The sequence below is a fragment of the Microcaecilia unicolor genome, chromosome 2 (genome assembly GCF_901765095.1).
Source record: "Microcaecilia unicolor chromosome 2, aMicUni1.1, whole genome shotgun sequence".
Classification (NCBI taxonomy): Eukaryota; Metazoa; Chordata; class Amphibia; order Gymnophiona; family Siphonopidae; genus Microcaecilia; species Microcaecilia unicolor.
The window spans coordinates 11,196,031-11,217,115 of record NC_044032.1 but is presented as its reverse complement, the minus strand read 5'-3'; the positions used below and the strand labels follow the sequence as shown (position 1 = coordinate 11,217,115).

General features: G+C 42.6%; 1 protein-coding gene across 2 annotated transcripts in view; it reads right to left on the bottom strand.

Moving 5' to 3' along the window:
- The window catches only part of TAF1C (TATA-box binding protein associated factor, RNA polymerase I subunit C), an 81,436-nt gene that overhangs the window by 26,599 nt on the left and 33,752 nt on the right, over positions 1-21,085 (bottom strand). For both annotated transcript variants that reach the window (XM_030192748.1, XM_030192749.1), the window contains exons 9-13: positions 11,308-11,425; positions 9,554-9,625; positions 8,637-8,772; positions 5,638-5,766; positions 2,004-2,181 (exon numbers count right to left, since the gene is read on the bottom strand). In XM_030192748.1, the coding sequence (XP_030048608.1) occupies positions 2,004-2,181; positions 5,638-5,766; positions 8,637-8,772; positions 9,554-9,625; positions 11,308-11,425 (633 nt within the window). The remainder of the gene's footprint in view (positions 1-2,003; positions 2,182-5,637; positions 5,767-8,636; positions 8,773-9,553; positions 9,626-11,307; positions 11,426-21,085) is intronic.

Sequence of the window (21,085 nt, the reverse complement as noted above, 5' to 3'; positions counted from 1 at the left end):
TTGAAAGAGAAAAACGCCTATAGTGCGACCTAAATCGGGAGATAGATGTTTGTCTCGCAAAGGCGCCCAAATCGGTATAATCGAAAGCCGATTTTGGGCGTTTCCAACTGCACTCCATTGCGGAAACGAATAAAGTTGACGGGGGCATATCGGAGGCGGAACTGGGGCGTGGTTATCAGCCGAGGAGAGATGGGCGTCTTTAGCTGATAATCGGAAAAAAAAAAAAAGGCGTTTTTACCGTGATTTTGGGTCACTTTTTTTGGACCCTTTTTTTCCACGAACAAGTCCCAAAAAAGTGCCCCAACTGCCCAGGTGACCACTGGAGGGAATCGGGGATGACCTCCCCGGACTCCCCCAGTGGTCACTAACCCCCTCCCACCAAAAAAAAACCCACTTTAAAAACTTTTTTCCCAGCCTCAAATGCCGTACCCACCTCCATGACAGCAGAATGTGTTTGATCCTGTCACAGCCTTTCCCTGCTCTCGGGTGCAGTACAGGGTCACATCAGCATTGCATTGTGGTGGCTGTAGGGTATTGGGCTCCGTGATTTCATTAGCTTGTGTTACAGTCTCACGATGTTGGTAGTTGGTAGGGTCTTCTCCCATGGTGCTTTTCCCCCTGCCTACTGGGTCAGAGTGTGCCCTGTTGTGTTTCCTGTTGTAGTCCATGCGGTAGTGGCCATTTTTGTAAGCCAGTTTTAGTTCCCTTTCCTGTGTTAGCCACGTTAGACAACTTAGTTCTTCCCTTGAATGTGGCTGAATGAGGGCATTGTACAGCATTCTGCCAGTTCTGACCTACTGCTCATCTCAGTACAAGGGAGACTCGTTGCCAGTGGGGCACAACCTCTGATCTGCAGTTAACTGTGAGTAAAGGCGGTTATTCCAATAAAGGACGTTTTCGGAGAGATTAGTCTTCAGGTGTCAACTGGTGTGCCAATGTTATATAGCAGCAACCAGTCCTAGAGGCCTGCGTGTATGCAGGTCCCTGGAGCACTTTTAGTGGGTACCGCAGTGCACTTCAGCCAGGTGGCCCCAGGCCCATCCCCTCCCCCACCGCTAACACTTGTGCTGGTAAATGGGAGGCCTCCAAAACCCACTGTACCCACATGTAGGTGCCCCCTTCACCCCTAAGAGCTATGGTAGTGTTGTACATTTGTGGGTTTTGGGGGAGGGGGGTTGGGTGTTCAGCACCCTTGGTAAGGGAGCTATGCATGTGGGAGCTTTTTCTGAAGTCCACCGCACTGACATAGGGTGCCCAGTTGGTGACCTGGCATATCAGGGGGGCGAGTGTACTACAAATCGTGGCCCCTCCCACGACCAAATGGCTCAGATTAGGACATTTTTGAGCTGGGCGTTTTTAGTTTCCATTATCGCTAAAAAAAAAACAAACGTCCATTTTTTCGAAAATACGGTTCGGCCCGCCCCTTCACGGAGATAAACGCCCATGGAGATAGGCGTTTCCGTTCGATTATGCCCCTCTATGTAAGCCACATTGAGCCTGCAAATAGGTGGGAAAATGTGGGATAGAAATAAAATAAATAAAAAAATAACCAGAGGACTCGTCTGGGACTCAGGATTTGGCTACTGGGAGGACATTTTAAATATTGTTATATCCATGTTACCCCCGCCTTATAGACGGTTCTGTTCCTGGGACAGTGTTGCAAATCAATTCACCTCTACCTGTTCTACTCCAAAGGACCTTTATCATATCCCCCTCAGTCGCCTCTTTTCCAAGCTGAAGAGCCCTAACCTCTTCATTCGTTCCTCATACGAGAGCAGTTCCATCTCCTTAATCATTTCGGCTCCTTTCTTTGTACTTTTTCCAGTTCCACGATATCTTTTTTGAGATACGATGATCAGAACTCAAGGCCTGGTCTCATCAAGGAGTGATACAGAGTCATTGTCATATTATATCTTATTCCTTTCCTAATAATTCCTAGTATTCCTTTTGCTTTCTGTCTTCTGTGTGTGACAATCTCAGTACTGATAAATGCATATCGTTACCTGTATATTGCAACATCAGGATCTCTTGGCTGCTCTGTGTTCCCAACAGAACCTTGTTGGATCTGTCTTTTCTTTCACCCGCAGTCACATGAGCAAAGACGGGCGGAGACTTCAGCATGTGGTCCCACTTCAGCATTGGAACTGAGGGGAATCGCTCGTCCACAATGTACAGCGAGAACTGAGAGACAGACAAGAAGGGAGTGGAAAGGGGAGATGGGTCAGTCGTGTGAATCAGGGAGGTGGATACAATTATCTTTGTGTGAATCATCTGCTTTGACTAGCATTTCTGGCTTAGCCTCAAATACAAACACTCCAAGCTCAGCTCGATCAGTCTCTGACACTCTCAGCTTGCAGAACCTCAGTGTGAGAACCAGGGAAGCCAGAGTTCAAATCCTGCTTCTCCCAGACAATCCCTTATGACCTTGGGCAAGTCACTTTACCCTCCACTGCTTCAAGCACAATATTAAAGACTCTATGCCTTCTAGGGAAGGTACCTTCCTACTATACCTGTACCTTACTTCAAGCAAATAATTAAAAAGAAAACCTAAAATCTAGACACTTAACACATCAACAGCCATGAGATCATTTATGATGGGAAAAATGGTGCTTAGACAGCAGCTCCAGCAGTGGGAAAAAGTGAGGCCAGTGTCAGACAGACTTGTACGCTCTGTGTCCCTTCTATGATAGCAAGACAGATCAGGATACACTGAAATGGACTCCGACAGCAACTCAAGCCAGTCCTGGGTAGACTTTTAGGGTCGGAGTCCTGAAAATGGTTCAAGTATGCATATCTTAGGCCATGTTCATACAGTATGCTATAAGTGCAGATGCTGCATCTCTCAGCGGGGCAGGGAAAGGCATCATAAAGTGGAATTTAGCAAGTAAAATGTTGTTAGTAATTCTACTGGATTATTGGTTCAATCATGAATTGCTAATGAATGCGACTGGGGGCAGACTGGATGGGCCTTGAGGGTCTTTATAACAGCATGCCCACAGGCAGGTTCAAATGTTATTAAATATTTTTTATATTGTAGTGGAATATTAATGGCTGGTTGTCAGTCTACATCAGATTTTCCCCTGCTCCTATATAAAAAACAAACAAACAGTGAAAGGAGTGAAGACCCACAACGATGCAAAATTAATCTCAAAATTCTCACAAACATACCTAATTCAAGGAAATGCTCATTTCAAATGTATTATCAAATTATACATTACTCATTTCTAATTGCAGAAAACCATCAGAACCGTTAAAATATGCAAATAAGCATTTACCCGATATTTTTCTGCACAACCTCAAAAATAAGTTTTGACTATTCAGTAAAATAGTGGAGTTTTTTTTTTTTTTTAACCTGTGATGATGATAAATGCAGGGAGGTTTCTTTACAACAAACCGTTGAGGTCCTTTTTCCTCTAATTTAAAATTTTACAATATAATACTGACACTTTAGATAAGCAATTTCATTTATCATTTATTTAAAATCTGATATACTGCTTGTCACAAAACGCCTAGAGTCCACCTGGGGGTTAACCCTATGGCCACCTAAAGGGTCTGTCCCAGCACTGCTCAGGTCCACTTCCACCTGTACACATGCTCTACACTGGCATATCCTTCCACCCGTCTGCTGGGTCCCATCCGCAAGTTATTTCCCCGGTGGTTTCTAACAGCCTACATGTCAGACCTGATAGACCTACCACCCAGGAATGCCAAAAGATCATCCCGCACATTCCTTGATCTGCACTTCCCTAACGGCAAAGGTCTAAAATACAAATTAATGCACGTGACAAACTTTACCTACTTGAGCACACAATTTTGGAACGCACTGCCGCGCAATCTAAAAACGATCTACGAACTAACGAACTTCCGCAAACTACTGAAGACCCATCTCTTTAACAAGGCATACCAAAAAGATCAACCAATGTGAATATACACAGCTCCTCCACATACATCCAGAACAGTCTTACAATATCTGCTTGCTATACTACCATCACGTATAAAAGCATAAAAAAATAGAAGTGGAAAGCTTCAAAGAACATGCAGAGCAAGCTGTTTCAACACTAAATCTCCTGAGACATGAGGCCCACATCAGCCAAAGGCACGGCTCCAGAAAGTCTGTGGAATAATGGGAACCAGATGCAGCATATGTTCTGCCATACATTAAGGATTTATGGTATGTTACAGCCTGCCTGCATACAGCATGCACGTGATATCAGGAGAAGATTATAAGGAGAGTGGAACAAAGAAATTAGTAAGCATTTTGAATTTTTCTTTGTCTGTATAGAGCATTTTTGATTTGCTTTAAGCACTCTGATTTCTCTCTCTGTATATAGCATTCTGATTTCTTTGCTGTACATTGCTTTGTTTTAATCATTCATTCTGACTTGTATATTGCTTATCAAGAAATGCTTCCTGCAATAGCCCATTGAGCTATTCAGAACAATTGTAAATAAACTGTTTATATTAAATATGAAATTCGTCTGGCCTTCTCTACAAAAGTGGCGGTAGCCTTTTCTTCAATCATTATCATGTTACCCAAAATCCTTCTTGTTATACTACTATTATGTTTTTTCATTATCATGTTGTCCAAGATCCTTCTATAAAACTAAATGTCTATTTTCTAACATATTTCCACCACTCATGATGTATTGTAAGCCACATTGAGCCTGCAAAGAAGTGGGGAAAATGTGGGATACAAATGCAATAAATAAATAAGGACACTGGGGCCACAATCCCAGGGGTCCCATGGTTCCCAGAAAGAACCCACTGACCAAACACAAACCGCCAGAATTCTTAGTCCAGGACAGCAGAGTCAATAAAATAATAAGGTTTATCATCAGGAAATGGAACAGTAAGAGGAAAAAATGGTAGAAATATAGCAACAACAGGTAAATCAAACAAGTATCAATATTATAACTAATTAAACATTTGTTTACTACCTGAGCAGTACCTGGGGAGTTCAGGAAATATAGCTGCTTACAGGTTATAAAATATAACTGCTCAGAGGGCCTCAGTGAAGTGATCTTTCTCTCTCCTCTCCCTATCTGAGACTAAAGATTACCTCACAGCTTAGCCAGGAAAAAACTGTCACTCCTGAAACATCTTTACAAAAAACGACAGTCACCATCTGCTGGCCAAACAAGGGAAATGCAGTTCATGAAATAATACAGTTCACTGTTTTGCTACACCACTATACAAAAGAAAATAACATATTGAACTACAGACTGAGACAGGAAAGACAACCAACTCATACAAGAGTGACCAAACATTCACTTTTTTTGACCAGGACTACAGTCAAAATCTAGAAACCTTCATTCAGGCTCCCTCATCAAATACCATTTGAAATACATATGTTCTTAAAGCACTATGAAATTTAGAAGATAATTCTAAATGCAAAAAATTCCAAAGAGCTGGGGCCAAACAATAAAATGCAGCATTAAAAGTTAAGTCAGTGTTTATTTGTGAGATTGTGGGATTCTTTTTCCTCCATTCCTGGCATTTGTGGGCCTTTGCCTCACTTATCACTTACCCTTGTGCCCCTGCCAGAGATGGCCACCCAGTGAGCAGTCTTTGTGCCAGCATGGGGCTGGAGACAACGTCTAATCACAGAGCTGCATGGTGCATGAATGTTGCACTGACCTGCGTTGTGATGAGATGGTGGCATGGGTGGACTTCGCTGAGATATTTTGGGAATATCACCCTTTCCCCTCGTTGGCAGTCAGATTCTGCTCCCATCTTCAGCAAGCTCAGTCCATGGTTCTCGGGCAGCTTCAGCATAACAAAAAAAGAAAATGAGCTGAAGCGATTAGGTGTGAAGGGAGGAAAGAAAAGGGACCCTGCTTTAAGGGGATCCCTAGAAACCCATCTACTGGAAGCAAAATACACACATAACATGTGAACAAACTCTTCAAAAGCAGCGTCCTGCGACTGAAGTCATTTCAATGACATCAGCTCTATACGTCCACCCATCCCTGCTCTATGCTGTAGCTGATCTATTTATTAATTTCTCCTGTATTTCTGTGCTTCCCTCTCAGACTGAGGAAGCTCTAGAAGGGAAGTTATCCACATGGGCTACTATGAAGATAGGTTATTTTACCACAACTTGAGCTATTTTAGCAGAGGTCCCATTTTATGCAGTGAGATCCAATAACCAACAACCTGGGTTAACGATAAAATAACCCACCTTAAGAGTAGCCCATGTTGATAACTTTCCCCCTTAAAGAAATGTCTCAAGAAATTGAAATCACTGCTACATATAATAAAAGTGCGACAAGTACAGGACAATCAAGCCATTGTGACATCACTGAGGTTGCTCTTATTGGTGGAATGAGGCATTGTGACATCACTGATGAAGTTGGCTCTTATTGGTGGAATGAGGCATTGTGACATCACTGATGAAGTTGGCTCTTATTGGTGGAATGAGGCATTGTGACATCACTGATGAGGTTGCTCTTATTGGTGGAATGAGGCATTGTGACATCACTGATGAGGTTGGCTCTTCCTGGTAGAATGAGGCAAAGGGACAGGGAAATATCCAGGGTACCTAAATGTAACTCACTTTGAGCTACTACTGAAAAGGTGTGAGCAAAATCCAAATAAATAAATTATGACATCACAATATCAGCTCTGGTTATCAGAGACTGAAACTCTTCACACTAAGGGGAAAGTTATCAATGTGGACTACTACTACTTGACATTTCTAAAGCGCTACTAGGGTTATGCAGCGCTGTACAATTTAACATAGAAGGACAGTCCCTGCTCAAAGGAGCTTACAATCTAAAGGACAAATGTACAGTCAGTCAAATAGGGGCAGTCTAGATTTCCTGAAAGGTATAAAGGTTAGGTGCCGAAAGCAACATTGAAGAGGTGGGCTTTGAGCAAGGATTTGAAGATGGGTAGGGAGGGGGCTTGGCGTAAGGGCTCAGGAAGTTTACGCCAAGCCCCCTCCCTACCCATCTTCAAATCCTGACTACTGTTCAGATGTGTTATTTTACCATTAACATGTGCTATTTTAGCACAAGTCCCATTTTATGCAATGAAACCTAGCTATTAATAACTGGGGTTAATGATAAAACAACATGTCTTAATGGTAGCCCATGTTGCTAACGTCCGGCCATTTGCAGCAATTCTGAGAACAATTCTCAGACACAAACAGTTAAAAAAAAAAAAAAGAAGCCTAGTGTTGAACACAGGTCTCCATCTGCCTCTGCAGTTCTCGTTTCTGGGGGCATTTTTTTTTCAGAGAAATCTTTTTGACATGTACCATTTAGATTAATATTACACAGATTGCTGTATAAAAGGTGTTTTATATGACCAATGAATGAAAATGGGTCCCATAGATATGACACTGCTTGAGGTCCTTTTCCTCTAACAGTAACAAGTTACAAGCCCTTCTTACGGCCCAGCACATTTATGATTAAAAAAAAAAAAAAAAGTTGATACTAGTTTTTCAAGGCATTAACATTACAATAAGAAAACCCTCACCTCATTCCAGTAACAAATATATTAAAATTTGATCTACCATCCAGCCTAATCAGATCGAGACAGTTCACAATAAAATCATGTACATTTCAGAAAAGACCTCAAAACATCCATTCTAAAACTAAAGAAGGAAAAAATCGCATTGCATCCATCATCCGAGTCCATTCATCCTCTTCTCCTTCACGGGTTAAGCATGAAAAGACCCATGAAAAAAAAATGAGTTTTCAGCTAAGTTTCAATCTTTTCAGATCCGTTTCAGCACCAATTAAATTTAGGAGGAAATAGAGAATAAGGTATAGCAGTGTTAGGAGCAGTAGCTGTCTGGTATGTTTAGTAGTCCAGTTGTAGAAGGGTTCTTGGGGATGGGGGGATGAGTGGAGGGGGGAACTAGGGAGTAGGAGAGGGGGTGGTGTATTCAGGGAGGGGAGGGTAAGAAACTCTTAAGGAGAAAGTGTATTACTCTATATTGTAGTGTTTCTCATGAAGCTTATTTAAGTAAAATCACATAGAGTTTGGGGGCTGGTAAAGTGTTGAGCTCTTGGGGAGCATGGTTGGAATTTAATATACTGGAATGTTGGGGCTAATGGAAGAAGGCTATCAGAACACAGGCCTTCTAGTGTAAGTGGTAGATTGACATCCTAATGGCTGTTTTATCCTCCATGTCTTTTCCTTGGGAACAAATTTGTTTCTAATCATGGGGGGGGGGGGGGGGGGGGGGAAGGGTATATAATGAAAGAGTTGAACAAATCACAAGTGATATTTGGATGGTTATTTTATTGGTGTTCAATAAAAAGTGTTTAAATACTAAATTTAGGAGGAAAAAGGGTAACACGATCATACCTCTATGTATTCCCAATACCCTAACATTTAATGTCATAACGAAAAGCGGCATTTGTGGTCTCTATTTGGATCTGCTGGTTTTCCCTCTCTTAACTGGTTTATGGTTCACATTTTTACATAATCTGTTCCATCTGCTGCACTGACGATGTATCACTGATGACTTCTATACTTCTGTATCTACCAGAGATGAAAGAGTTGCAAATGTTAACCTACTGTAATATGTCTTTGAGCTCTGCAGTTGGAAAAGTGTGAAATGAACAATGATGAGGAAGCGATACCCTAAGGTCACTTAGTTCCTGCCAAAATAAGAGCATTACCCTGAGGTCAATCAGTTTCACGCCTGTCCTGTCTGCGAAGGTCACCACTCGCGGATGATGGGTGAAATCGCTCCACCTCCACATGGAGTGATCCTGGAAGAACATGTTATCTTCATCCTGATGAACCCTCCTCAAGCTGGAAAAAAAAAGCAGGCCATGTGTCAAAGGGGGTGAGGGATGATCTTCCCTTTCAATCAATATCCCAAAGCATGGTGTTAAAGGGAGCTTGTACTAACCCCGTGTCCCAGCATAGTTTTTGGAGGCACTCTTCTCTCTACAGATACTGACCTAAGACCCCAAAACAGTCCTTGGGGGCCCAGTCCTGAGCTATACTGATCCAGTGTACCAGCATAGCATTAATGCACAATAGCAAAGAAGATGACAGCAGATAAAGTAACTGCATGGTCCATCCACTCTGCCCAATAAGATAGGATTCAATATAACCTATAGCTCTTGATCTGTCCTTGCCATTTTCAGGGAACAGACCGTAGAAGTCTGCTCGGCACTGGACATACTCCCCAACTACTGGAGGTGCAGTCAAAGCCTTCTCCATCCCAATTACTGGAATTACAGTCTAAGCATTGCCACGTTTTATTTTGCTTCCATTCTCTTTCCATATAGGAAGCCTTTGTATTTTTAAATTCTGTTACCGTTGTCATCTCCACCGCCTCCTGAAGGAGGGCATTCCAGGCATCCACTGCCCTGTCTGTGAAAAAGTACTTCCTGGAACCTCACTTCATGTCCTCAAATTCTACCACTTTCCCTTCTCTGGAAAAACTTTGCATATTAATACCTTTCAAATATTTAAACGTCAGTATCATATCACTCCTACCCCTCCTTTCTTCTAGGGTATACAGATTCAGAGCTGAAAGCAGTTGTACCTTGCAATAAAACACTACAGACCACCCGTTCCATACCCAGTTTCCAGGTTCCAGATGTAGACAGACCCACTCTCAGTGCAGACAGTCAGCTCCCCAGGAATATGAGGACTGGAAAGGACAGAAAGGAAGACAGAATAAGTATTCCTTCCAAGCTGTGACCTCAGATGGTGAACCCTATGCACAAGGCAAAACATAACACATTAAAGAAAACACTGCAACAAATTTTTAATGAGGCATCACACATCTGCCTGATCTTGGCAGCTGATGTTCTGTAGTTATTTAGAACGAGAGGCTAAAATCATTTAATAGAGAATTACTTTCATAAACTTAACACTCTTGAAAGAGTGGGGAACAAAAAACATACCTAATATTTCACAGAAACATAAAACTCCTAACCAATTAAAACAGTAGATCTCAAACCTGGTCCTGGAGTGGAGGAGTGGCCTAGTGGTTAGGGTGGTGGACTTTGGTCCTGGGGAACTGAGGAACTGAGTTCGATTCCCGGCACAGGCAGCTCCTTGTGACTGGGCAAGTCACTTAACCCTCCATTGCCTGCCGCATTGAGCCTGCCATGAGTGGGAAAAAAAAAAAAAACCCAGGCAGTCAGGTTTTCAAGAAATCCACAAGGAATATTCATGAGAGAGATTTGCATGCAAACCTCTCTCATGAATGTTCACTGTGGATATCCCAGAAACCTGACTGGCTAGGGTGCCTCCAGGCCAAAGTTTGCGAATCACCGAATTAACTGAGTTCGCTTCCCGGCACAGGCAGCTCCTTGTTGACTCTGGGCAAGTCACTTAACCCTCCATTGCCCACCGCATTGAGCCTGCCATGAGTGGGAAAGCGCGGGGTACAAATGTAACAAAAAAAAAAAAAAAAAACCACAACCAGCAATAAAACTACAGTATTAACCCTCTTGATGGAACTCCCCCCAAGGTGCACTTCACTCACTGCGCACAAATTTGAATTCAGCTTATAAATAGCCACAAACATTTTTGTGCACACAGCTCATCGTAAATTAGAGGAAACATGGGAGGAAAGATTGCAGGATAGAAGTTTTTCTAGAGGCAGGTCCTGTCATAGGAACCCTATTTCTTCGACTGGGTGACTACAGTGTCAGATCGAGGGAGAGCACTTAGATTTTAGTGAAGCTTTTGACATGGTTCTCATAAGTACATAAGTATTGCCATACTGTGAAAGACCAAAGGTCCATCAAGCCCAGCATCCTGTTTCCAACAGTGGCCAATCCAGGTCACAAATACCTGGCAAGATCCCAGAAAAGCTCAATACATTTTATGCTGCTTATCCCAGAAATAGTGGATTTTCCCCAAGTCCATTTAATAACGGTCTATGGACTTTTCCTTTAGAAAGCCATCCAGACCTTTTTTAAACTCTGCTAAGCTAACCACTTTTACCACATTCTCTGGCAATGAATTCCAGAGTTTAATTACACATTGTGTGAAGAAACATTTTCTCAGATTTGTATTAAATTTACTACTTTGTAGCTTCATCAAATGCCCCCTAGTCCTAGTATTTTTGAAAAGAGTAAACAAATGATTCATGTCTACCTGTTCCACTCCACTCATTATTTTATAGACTTCTATCATATCTCCCCTCAGCCAGGCTGTACAATCTTTATTTCAGATCCTTTTCTGTTTCTCTCTGTCACAGCTGTGCTAAAGCACCTCGAATCATGGCTTCCGCAAGTTTCCTTGCTGAGATAGCAAAAAGCAGACTGTAATCAACAGGAGAGTCCTGTGCATTAAAGTGGATACTGTGGAGAGTCTTACCTCACATTGATGCAAGTTGCAACGTTCTGAGTCTTCACCACCTGCAGCGGAACAGGGTGTGACCGTGAAGAAACTTTCCAGACTGCGCAGTGATAATCTGAGCGAACACCTACAAAGGCTGGAGAATTGAGAGAAAGGAGGAGGAGGAGGAGGAGAAGGACAACAGGCAAGGCATAGAGAGAGCGACAAACAATGGGAGTTCCAAAGGAAGATAAAGACATTAGATAATTAAACATAATAAAAGGAGGAAAAGGGAAGAACAGAGGCAGCAGAGAATATGAAAGAAATCAATTTACATAGTGGGGTGAATGACAGTGATAAGAAAGGGAAGATTGAGAAAGGATAGAGGTTAAGAGCACATGTGAGGTGGGAAAGGAGAGGACATGAGAAACAGAAAGACAATAAAATTAGATTAATAACAAAGTTCCATCATTTTTGCAAGGGACTAAACTTATAGGGCAGAAATGGGTCATCTTGCATGTTCTTAGGAAGAGAGTTTACATCTTACACTGGGTTCTAGTCTGACGACATCATCTGGTACCTGTGTTTTTACCAAATTTCCTGACATAGCACCCTACCGATACTGCCAGGCCCTTCAGGAAGAGGAACGAGAATAGCTCAGTGACAGATGTATGCTAGACAAGCGCGGGGTACAAATGTAATAAATAAATATCTATCTATCTCTTCCCACCTCTACGTCCTCAACAATATTTCCTCAGCAGTTTCAAGCCAGAGGAGCAAGAGCCTGGGCCAGGAATGGAACCCGGGCAGCACTGACCAGAACACTATCCCTAGCTTAGAACACGGACTGCAGGAGACAGGAGACAAGGCAGTGTTCTCACCAATGTTTAGAAGCAAAGAACGGGCAGGGGCAACGGGGGACACTCTCCAGAAAACAGTAATATAGACCTGGCATCAGAGGGCAGAAGGTGCCCAGTTATGGATATTCCTCATGGACACAAGTCTAAAATGATACATCCTTCCAACCAGTGAGCTGGGCATTAAGTAATGTGTTTGCTCCATGTCAGCTGAACATACTGACCCGCTCCTGCTTTTGGCTTACTGCCTCCCTGGGTTTGTAGTCCAAGACCTAAACGATGGGGTACAAGCATGAGTGCAAGAACTGTAGCACCTTCCCTGACCAATTGTAACCTATAATGATGTGGTGTATAAACTGTAAACGCCAATCCCCATTTAATAGTGATAATTTAGCAGTTTAAAACCCAAATCTATTTTGTGTTGACAGGAATTTAGCACCTGCAAACTCTGGATATGTATGAAACTGTGGTCCCTGCTGGACCAGAAATTTACAGAGAAATACCACAGGATAGGCCCCTTGGAAAATTCACTTGTAAGTGCATGGGTATGAAGTAACAGCAGATTTGCAAGTTCCACAGGGAAACAAATTATGAGACTGGGAGCTTGGGCATCCAAATGGCAGATGACGTTTAATGTGAGCAAGTGCAAAGTGATGCACGTGGGAAACAGGAACCCGAAATATAGTTACGTACTGCAAGATTCCACATTAGGAGTCATCGAACAATAGAAGGACCTAGGTGTCATCGTTGATGATACGTTGAAACCCTCTGCTCAGTGTGTGGCAGCAGCTAAGAAAGCAAATAGAATGTTAGGTATTATTAGGAAAGGAATGGAAAACAAAAATAAGGTTGTTAGAATGCCTTTGTATCACTCTATGGCACGACCACACCTCAAACACTGTGTGCAGTTTTAGTCACCGCATCTCAAAAAAAGATATTAGAAAAGGTACAGAGAAGGGCAACGAAAATGATAAAGGGGATGGGACGACTTCCCTACGAGGAAAGGCTGAAGCGTCTAGGGCTCTTCAGCTTGGAGAAAAGACGGCTGAGGGGAGATATGATAGAGGTCTATAAAATAATGAGTGGAGTGGAACGGGTAGATGTGAATCATTTGTTTACTCTTTACAAAAATACTAGGACTAGGGTGACACACAATGAAGTTACAAAATAGTACATTTAAAACAAATTGGGGACAATATTTCTTCACTCAATGTGTAATTAAACTGTGGAATTCACTGCCAGAGAATGTGGTAAAAGCAGTTAGCTTAGCGGGGTTTAAAAAAGGTTTGGATAGCTTCCTAAAAGAAAAGTCCATAAGACATTATTAAAATGGACTTGAGGAAAATCCACTGCTTATTTCTAGAAACAAGCTAAGATAAGTAACACATTGCCTAACCTTTACATATAACGTTAAGAATAAAAAATAAATAGTAAAGTTTTTAGGCATTGATAGGTCGGAGGGTAAGAGTCTATGATTATAATATTGTACGGCAATAGGTTCACCGAGGAGTGAAGTGACATCAGCCGTCAAGTATATATGAGACTTACCCACGTATGAGATCGTAACATATTGTATTTTTTGTGTATCCTCTACTATTTTCATTAGTTTTGAGTGTATTTTTCAGTAGAGAAGTGCCCATTAATTTTTGACAGTATTTCTAGGATAAGCAGCAAAAAAAATGTATTGTACTGTTTTGGGATTTTGACAGGTACTTGTAACCTGGATTGGCCACAGTTGGAACCAAGATGCTGGGCTTGATGGACCTTTGGTCTGTCCCAGTAAGGCAAAGTTTATGTTCTTATGTAATAGCCTCCTAGTGCAGGTGGTGGAGACAAAGACTATCTGAATTCAAGAAAGCTTGAGCCATGTACACAGGATCACTAAGGGAGTGAAAAGGAGAGCAGATGGCACAAATGGGCAGACTGCATAGGTCATATGCATGCTTATTTTCGAAAGAGAAGGGCACCCATCTTTCGACACAAATCAGGAGATGGGCATCCTTCTCTCAGGGTCGCCCAAATTGGCATAATCGAAAGCCGATTTTGGCCATCCCCAACTGCTTCCCGTTGCGGGGATGACCAAATTTCCCAGGGGCGTGTTGGAGGCGTAGCGAAGGCGGGACTGGGGCGTGCCTAACAGATGGGCATCTTCGAGCGATAATGGAAAAAAGAAGGGCGCCCCTGACGAGCACTTGGCCGACTTTACTTGGTCCATTTTAGGTTACGACCAAGCCTCAAAAAGGTGCCCGAGCTGACCAGATGACCACTGGAGGGAATCGGGGATGACCTCCCCTGACTCCCCCAGTGGTGACTAACCCCCTCCCACCCTGAAAAAAACAACTTTAAAAATTTTTGCCAACCTCAAATATCATAGGTACATCGCAACAGTATGCAGGTCCCTAGGAGGGAAGGGGTGTGTGTGTGTCAGCGGAGGCATAGCAAAGGCGTGGACGTCCTTCTTTCATTTTGGACATCCTGAACTGCACCCCCCCTTCAGGGACGGCCAAATTTCAAGGAGGTGGAGGAGTGGCCTAGTGGTTAGAGCACTGGTCTTGCAATCCAGAAGTGGTTGGTTCAAATCCCACTGCTGCTACTTGTGATCCAAAATCCAAATAAATAAATAAAGGGGGTGTCGGAGGCATAGCAGGCATGGATGTCCTTCTCACAAACATCCACATTTTGGACATCCTCAACTCCCCATTGCAGGGACGGAGGCACAGCGAAGGAGCCCAACCACTTGGACGTCTTTTACCGATACTCAAAAAAAAAAAAAAGACATCCCTGACGAGCACTTGACATTTTCACCTGGACTTGTGTTTTTTTTAAGGTTGTAGATGTCACGTCTGTGGCCGTGACCACCCTCAGACTTACCTCATTTCTGGGGGCCAGCAGCTCTGCTGGCTTCTGTCTTTGTGTTAGTCTTGTCTCTGGCTCTGTGTGCTGATTACTTCACTCGACCTCACCTGTGTGGGCTATGCTTCTCTAGGGAGCCAGCATCTAAGATGGCTGCCACCGGCTCTATGCCAGCTTCCAAGATGGCTCCTGCTTGTCTTTCCTGTGTGCTCATTTCCTATGTGTGTCAAGCCTCTCTTTGGGGTCAAGGTACTTCCTACTTCTGTCCTGCTGCTGGTGACCTCATCAGTGAGAGCCTTCATAAGGAAGTGCTGGCATTCTGGGCCTTTGCATTGCCAATGCCTCCGCAGTGCCTTAGGTCCCGAGGTTAGTGTGCTGTTTGCACAGTTAGCTTTCCTTGTCTTTTCTTGTGGGCTTCCATCCCTTCTGCTTTGCTAGTTACTATCACCTGTGGGCCTTGCCTTCTGGCTCAGGGTATTATTGCTCTGTGGGCTTCCAGCTCTTCTGTGTTTATTGCTCTGTGGACTTCCAGCCCTTCTGTGCCCATTGCTCTGTGGGCCTCCAGTCTATCTGCGTATATCCCTTTAACCTGTGGGCTTCCAGGCCTTCTGGGTGTATTACTGCGGCCTGGGGGTTTCCAGCCTTTCTGTGGGCTTCTAGCCTTTCTGGGTGTATCTCTCTGACCTGCAGGCTTTCAGCCTTTCTGGGTTTATTATTCTCTGCGGACTTCTAGCCTTTCTGTTATCCCTGTGCAGTGGTGTTGCTCCCTGTCTGAGTTTGGTCAGCGGCTGATGCTGCAGCCATTTCTCTCCTTTCTATCTGTTAGCTACTGTCGCTCCAGTCTAACCCTTCCTCTGGCAAGCGTAGCTGTCATTCCCATTCTCTTGAGCTTAGCTTGCATGTAGCTCCTGTGTCCTCTTCCCTGCCTGTCTGCCTTGCTTTAGCCTAGGTACCTGGGAGCACCACCGGATCCTGACTCCGGTTGTTCCTGTTGCTGGTTCCAGTTCTGGTTTTCCTGTAAGCCCTACCGGCTGCTCGAACCTGAGGGCTCAACCCTCGAGGAAAGGCAGCTAAGCGTAGGTGAAGCCTACTCCAGTGTGTTCCGGTCCGGTGCGTTCCAGTCCCGAGTGTTCCAGTGCAGGACTCCAGTCCGGGGTTCCAGTCCAGCCTTGTCTCTTCTCTGCTCCGAAGGTGATCTTGCCTGCCACTGCCGCTCCTCGGCCGTGGTCCAAGGACTCACGTACCCAGGGTTCCCGGGGAAGAAGCCTGACAGAATGCCAAGGTCCTCGAGAACAGGACAGTAGACAGCTATTAAACATGCAGCTTGTCTGCGTGTATGAAGCCATCTTTGGCATGTGCAGAGCAGCCATGCATAACTCTTGGCTGCTCTGCACTGGCTTCCCCTCCTTAGGACCGAGCAGCTCATTTGCATGCGATTGCCTTTATGCATGCCCGTTCCTTTCCGAATCGCTAAGGGAAGGGCTTTTGCCGTTCAGTTAGTGCATTAATTAGTCCACTGCAGTGCCCCTAGGGTGCCCGGTTAGTGTCCTGGCATGTCAGGGGGATCAGTGCACTACGAATGCTGGCTCCTCCCATGACCAAATGAGTTGGATTTGGTCGTTTTTGAGATGGGCATCCTCGGTTTCCATTATGGCCAAAAACTGGGGACGACCATCTCAACATTTATGTCGACCATCTCTAAGGTCGACCTAAATGTTGAGATTTGGGCGTCCCCGACCGTATTATCGAAACGAAAGATGGACGCCCATCTTGTTTCGATAATACGGGTTTCCCCGCCTCTTCGCAGGGACATCCTGCGAGGATGCCCTCCGGAAAACTTGGGCGCCCCGTTTGATTATGCCTCTCATGGTCTTTATCTGCTGTCATTTTTCTATATTCTATTACAGAGAGGGCTTTTTGCAGTAAACCCAATCCAGTTTTATTTATAAACCACTACTCCCTTCTCAGCCCAAAATAGCAAAAACAAACATAAATAAAATATACAGAAGTATGTATAAAACAAGGGGAGAAAGCATGCAGAGTGGGGGACATGAAATTCTTTCTAATCTCTCTGTATGTGTGCACCTGACCTGCAGGGAAGATGACTGGGGAGGTCAGAATGGAGCATTTCCCAAATATCTGGTTGGTTTGGAAAGAAAAATAAAATGGAACAAAGGGTGACAATATATTGAACCATTAGATGTCGCCCAACAGGGGAGGGGCGCTAGAGAGCGGTTAAAGAATGGCAGCATGATTAAGGAGCTCCTCACCTCCCTGGCTTAATAACATGATTTAACCTTCTTTTTCTACAAGTAAGAAGTATATATTTGCTTAATAACACTTCATTAATGGCTACTAGCAAACAATCGAAGAGTGAGTCGACTCTTACAATGGGTTCCAGCTCTAAACGATCAAAACCGGATCTATCATCGCCGGAGAAAGTTACAAGATACAAGCCTGACGTTGTTGCTACTTTTGCTTTAATAATGGTGCAACATCTCGATAACTGGAATGCTCTCTGAGAATTCTTCAGATGTAAAATTTATCAAGGCAGAGGTGGCTCGCATCAATGCGCGTCTTGATTTATTTGAAGGAAGAATTGATCAATTAGAACAATGCCTTAGCTGCATGGAAGATCAGGCCCTAGTATTTCAATGTGCTACTAAAATGGTGCAGGATATGCAACTAGCCATGGACGACGCAGGGAATCGACAGCGTCAGAACAATATCCGTCTGCTAGGTCTTCCGGAGCATTCAGTGGGGGAAAATCCCATTAAATTTCTTGAGGAATTTATCCCAAAGCTATTGAAGATCTCTTAAAGGAGCACACAAAATTTCATCTGGTAATTTTTCTGGCGGGGAAAACGCCACGCCCTATTATAATGAAAATCCTTCGTTTTCCTCAAGTCTCCAAAATTCTGCAATTTGCTAAGAGGCAACAGAACATGGTAATCACCTTCAATTTTTACCGGACTTCACCAAAAATACAGTGGATCTTCGTCCTCGTCTGAGGGCTTTGAATGCCCGATTAGGTCTTTTAAGCCCTGCTCGCATGAAGGTGACGCATCTTGAAATCACAAAAATGTATACTGATCCTGTTATTTTGGAAAAATATATTACTGAACACAAAGGGGCCCTTATGCAAACTACGTGACTCATGTAAAGTCGTTTTGTAATCTTTTTCATGAGATGGTATATGCGTGTATATTATATATATCATGAGCTGTAAGTAGTCGTACACTTATATTTGAATATATTTGTAATATTTCTCTTTTAGGGAGGGTTTGAGTTTTTCTTTCATCTCCATTCACACACTCACCTCCGGGAGACTGCTCAGGGAGATTCAGACTGTTATGGTATACTCTTTTGTTGTTATTTTTACATTTTTATGTCATGACTGTTCTGTTTTTATTTTTCTTTGTGTTAATGTTAATGTAATATCCTATACAATGCAACAGTTTTTGATGTCATGTGGGTGCCTTAGTGCAAACATATATCCTCTATCTTACTATAATGAGTAATCATATGAAGTGTCTCTCTTAATGTCAAAGGTATACTGAATCCCATAAAAAGGAAAAAAATCTTGTCCTACTTATACAATCTTTGTACCCCAGTTGCTTTTTTACAAGAGACACATTTATCTGCTCTAGAATCTGTAAAATTGAAATCTACATGGTTTACTTCTTGTTTTTTCTCTCCTAGTCTTAAAAGGAAGAATGGTGTTGCTATTTTATGGGCTAGAGTCTTGCAATTTTCTGTTACTAACCATCATACAGACTCAGAAGGCAGATGGGTTATTTTGGTGTTGAATATTCAAAATCTTACTTATGCGTTTATTAATGTGTACAGTCCTAATCTTGACTGCCCACAATTTTTCAAGGACTTAACTCACCAGATTTCACTTCTTACTGTTGATCACATCATTATAGGAGGAGATATGAATATTCCTATAGACTATGTTCTTGATAGAAAATCAACAGTTAAATATAAAGTTACCAATTCTTACAAAGCTCTTCATGATCTAATAGCCCAATATGGCCTGATTGACGCTAGGAGATTGCTTCATCCGGACCCATCGGATTATACGTTTTTCTCCAATCCTCATAAATCTTACTCAAGGTTGGACTATTGGTTTCTCTCTAAATCACTTATTGACACTTTATCTCATCTATTGAACCAATACATATTTCTGATCATGCTGTATTTACGTGTTCTCTGAATATTAATTCTGTGATGCAGAAATTCACAATGTGGCGCTTTAATTCATCTCTATTACAGGAAGAAGCCTTTCTTCAGAAAATCACAGATCATACGGCAACGTTCTTTGAATTGAATAACACCACAGATGTTTCTCCCTTAACAATATGGGACTCATATAAGGCATATATTCGGGGAATCATTATTGCTCATTCCGCATTTATTCACAAGCAACGTAAGAATGAGATACTCCAACTTGAAAAAGAAATATCTTTGTCTGAACATCAGTATATGTTATCTGGTCTGGTGGAGGATCTTATTAAACTTCAGAAACTCAAATTTAACTTTAATAAAATACTAAAGTTTAAAGGCAGGCATTCAACTCTCTGCTCAATCTGCTGTTTACTTTGTTGGAATGAATAGAATTGGTAGAATCTTGGCCAACTATCTGAAAGGAGCAAAGAAGAAAACTATGATTCATGCTATTAAACAGCAAGGTACTGTACTGACTAAGCAAAAAGACATTTTAAACCATTTTTTTGGATTTTTATAAGGACATATATTCTTCTCAGCATAAAGTCTCTTCTGAACAAATGAGCTCTTTTTTACACTCTTTACAAGGCTCAAAACTTGATACGCAATCTCTCTCCAATCTGGATGCTGATATTTCCATACAGGAACTCAAAAAAGCAATTTCTCCACTGAAACTCAGAAAATCCCCTGGTAATGATGGCTTTACTATAGAATATTATCAAAACTTTGCTTCTATATTAATGCCTAGGTTATTACATTCACATAATCATTGCATTAATAACAAAGAGTGTTCTCCCTCTACGTCAGAAGCTGTAATTATTCTCTTAGAAAAACCAGGAAGGGATCCTCTTTTGGCTGGTAATTACCGTCCAATATCTTTGTTAAATTATGGCTGTAAAATATTTGCAAAAGTATTGGCTAATAGGTTAACATCAGTAATTGGTCATTTAATTGCTCCTGAACAAAATGGTTTTGTGCCTAATAGATATGGATCAGACAATTCTAAAGTTTTTAGTCATGATGGACCCTTGGTCTTTTCCCAGTGTGGCATTACTTATGTGGTCTATCATGTAACCTGGGACTATGCCATAGATAATTTTGTGGACCAAAGTACAGAGTTCCCAGGGAGGAATGTAGGGAGAGATGAGAGTGGAGAGGTACTGAGGAGCTGCAGAGTGAATGCACTTATAGGTCAATAAGAGGAGTTTGAACTGTATGCGGAAACGGATAGGAGGAGTGGCCTAGTGGTTAGGGTGGTGGACTCTGGTCCTGGGGAACTGAGTTCCTTCCCCCTGCAGGCACAGGCAGCTCCTTGTGACTCTGGGCAAGTCACTTAACCCTCCATTGCCCCATGTAAGCCGCATTGAGCCTGCCATGAGTGGGAAAGCGCGGGGTACAAATGAAACAAAAATAAATAAAATATATTAAACCTGTCTAAACAACTTGACATTCCAACTTGTGTAATTTCTTTAGACACTGAAAAGGCGTTTGATTATGTTGAATGGCCATTTTTATTCCAAGTTTTGAACTGGTTTAACTTTGGTAACCATTTTATTGATATGGTTTCTGCTTTGTATTCATCACCGACTGCTAAACGTTTGATAAATTCTTCACTTTCAGACTCCTTTCCTCTATAGAGGCACTAGGCAAGGATGCCCCTTATCACCTTCACTATTCCTCCTGGCATTAGAACCTCTTCTCATAGCTATTAAAAGTCAGCCAGAAATCCAGGGTGTTCCTGTTGGGAATACTTCAATTAAACTTTCTGCGTATGCAGATGATATCCTGTTCTATATCTCTAATCCAGAAACATCTCTTCCTTTTCTATCCAATTTGTTGAAACACTTTGGTTCTCTTTCTGGATATAAAGTTAATTG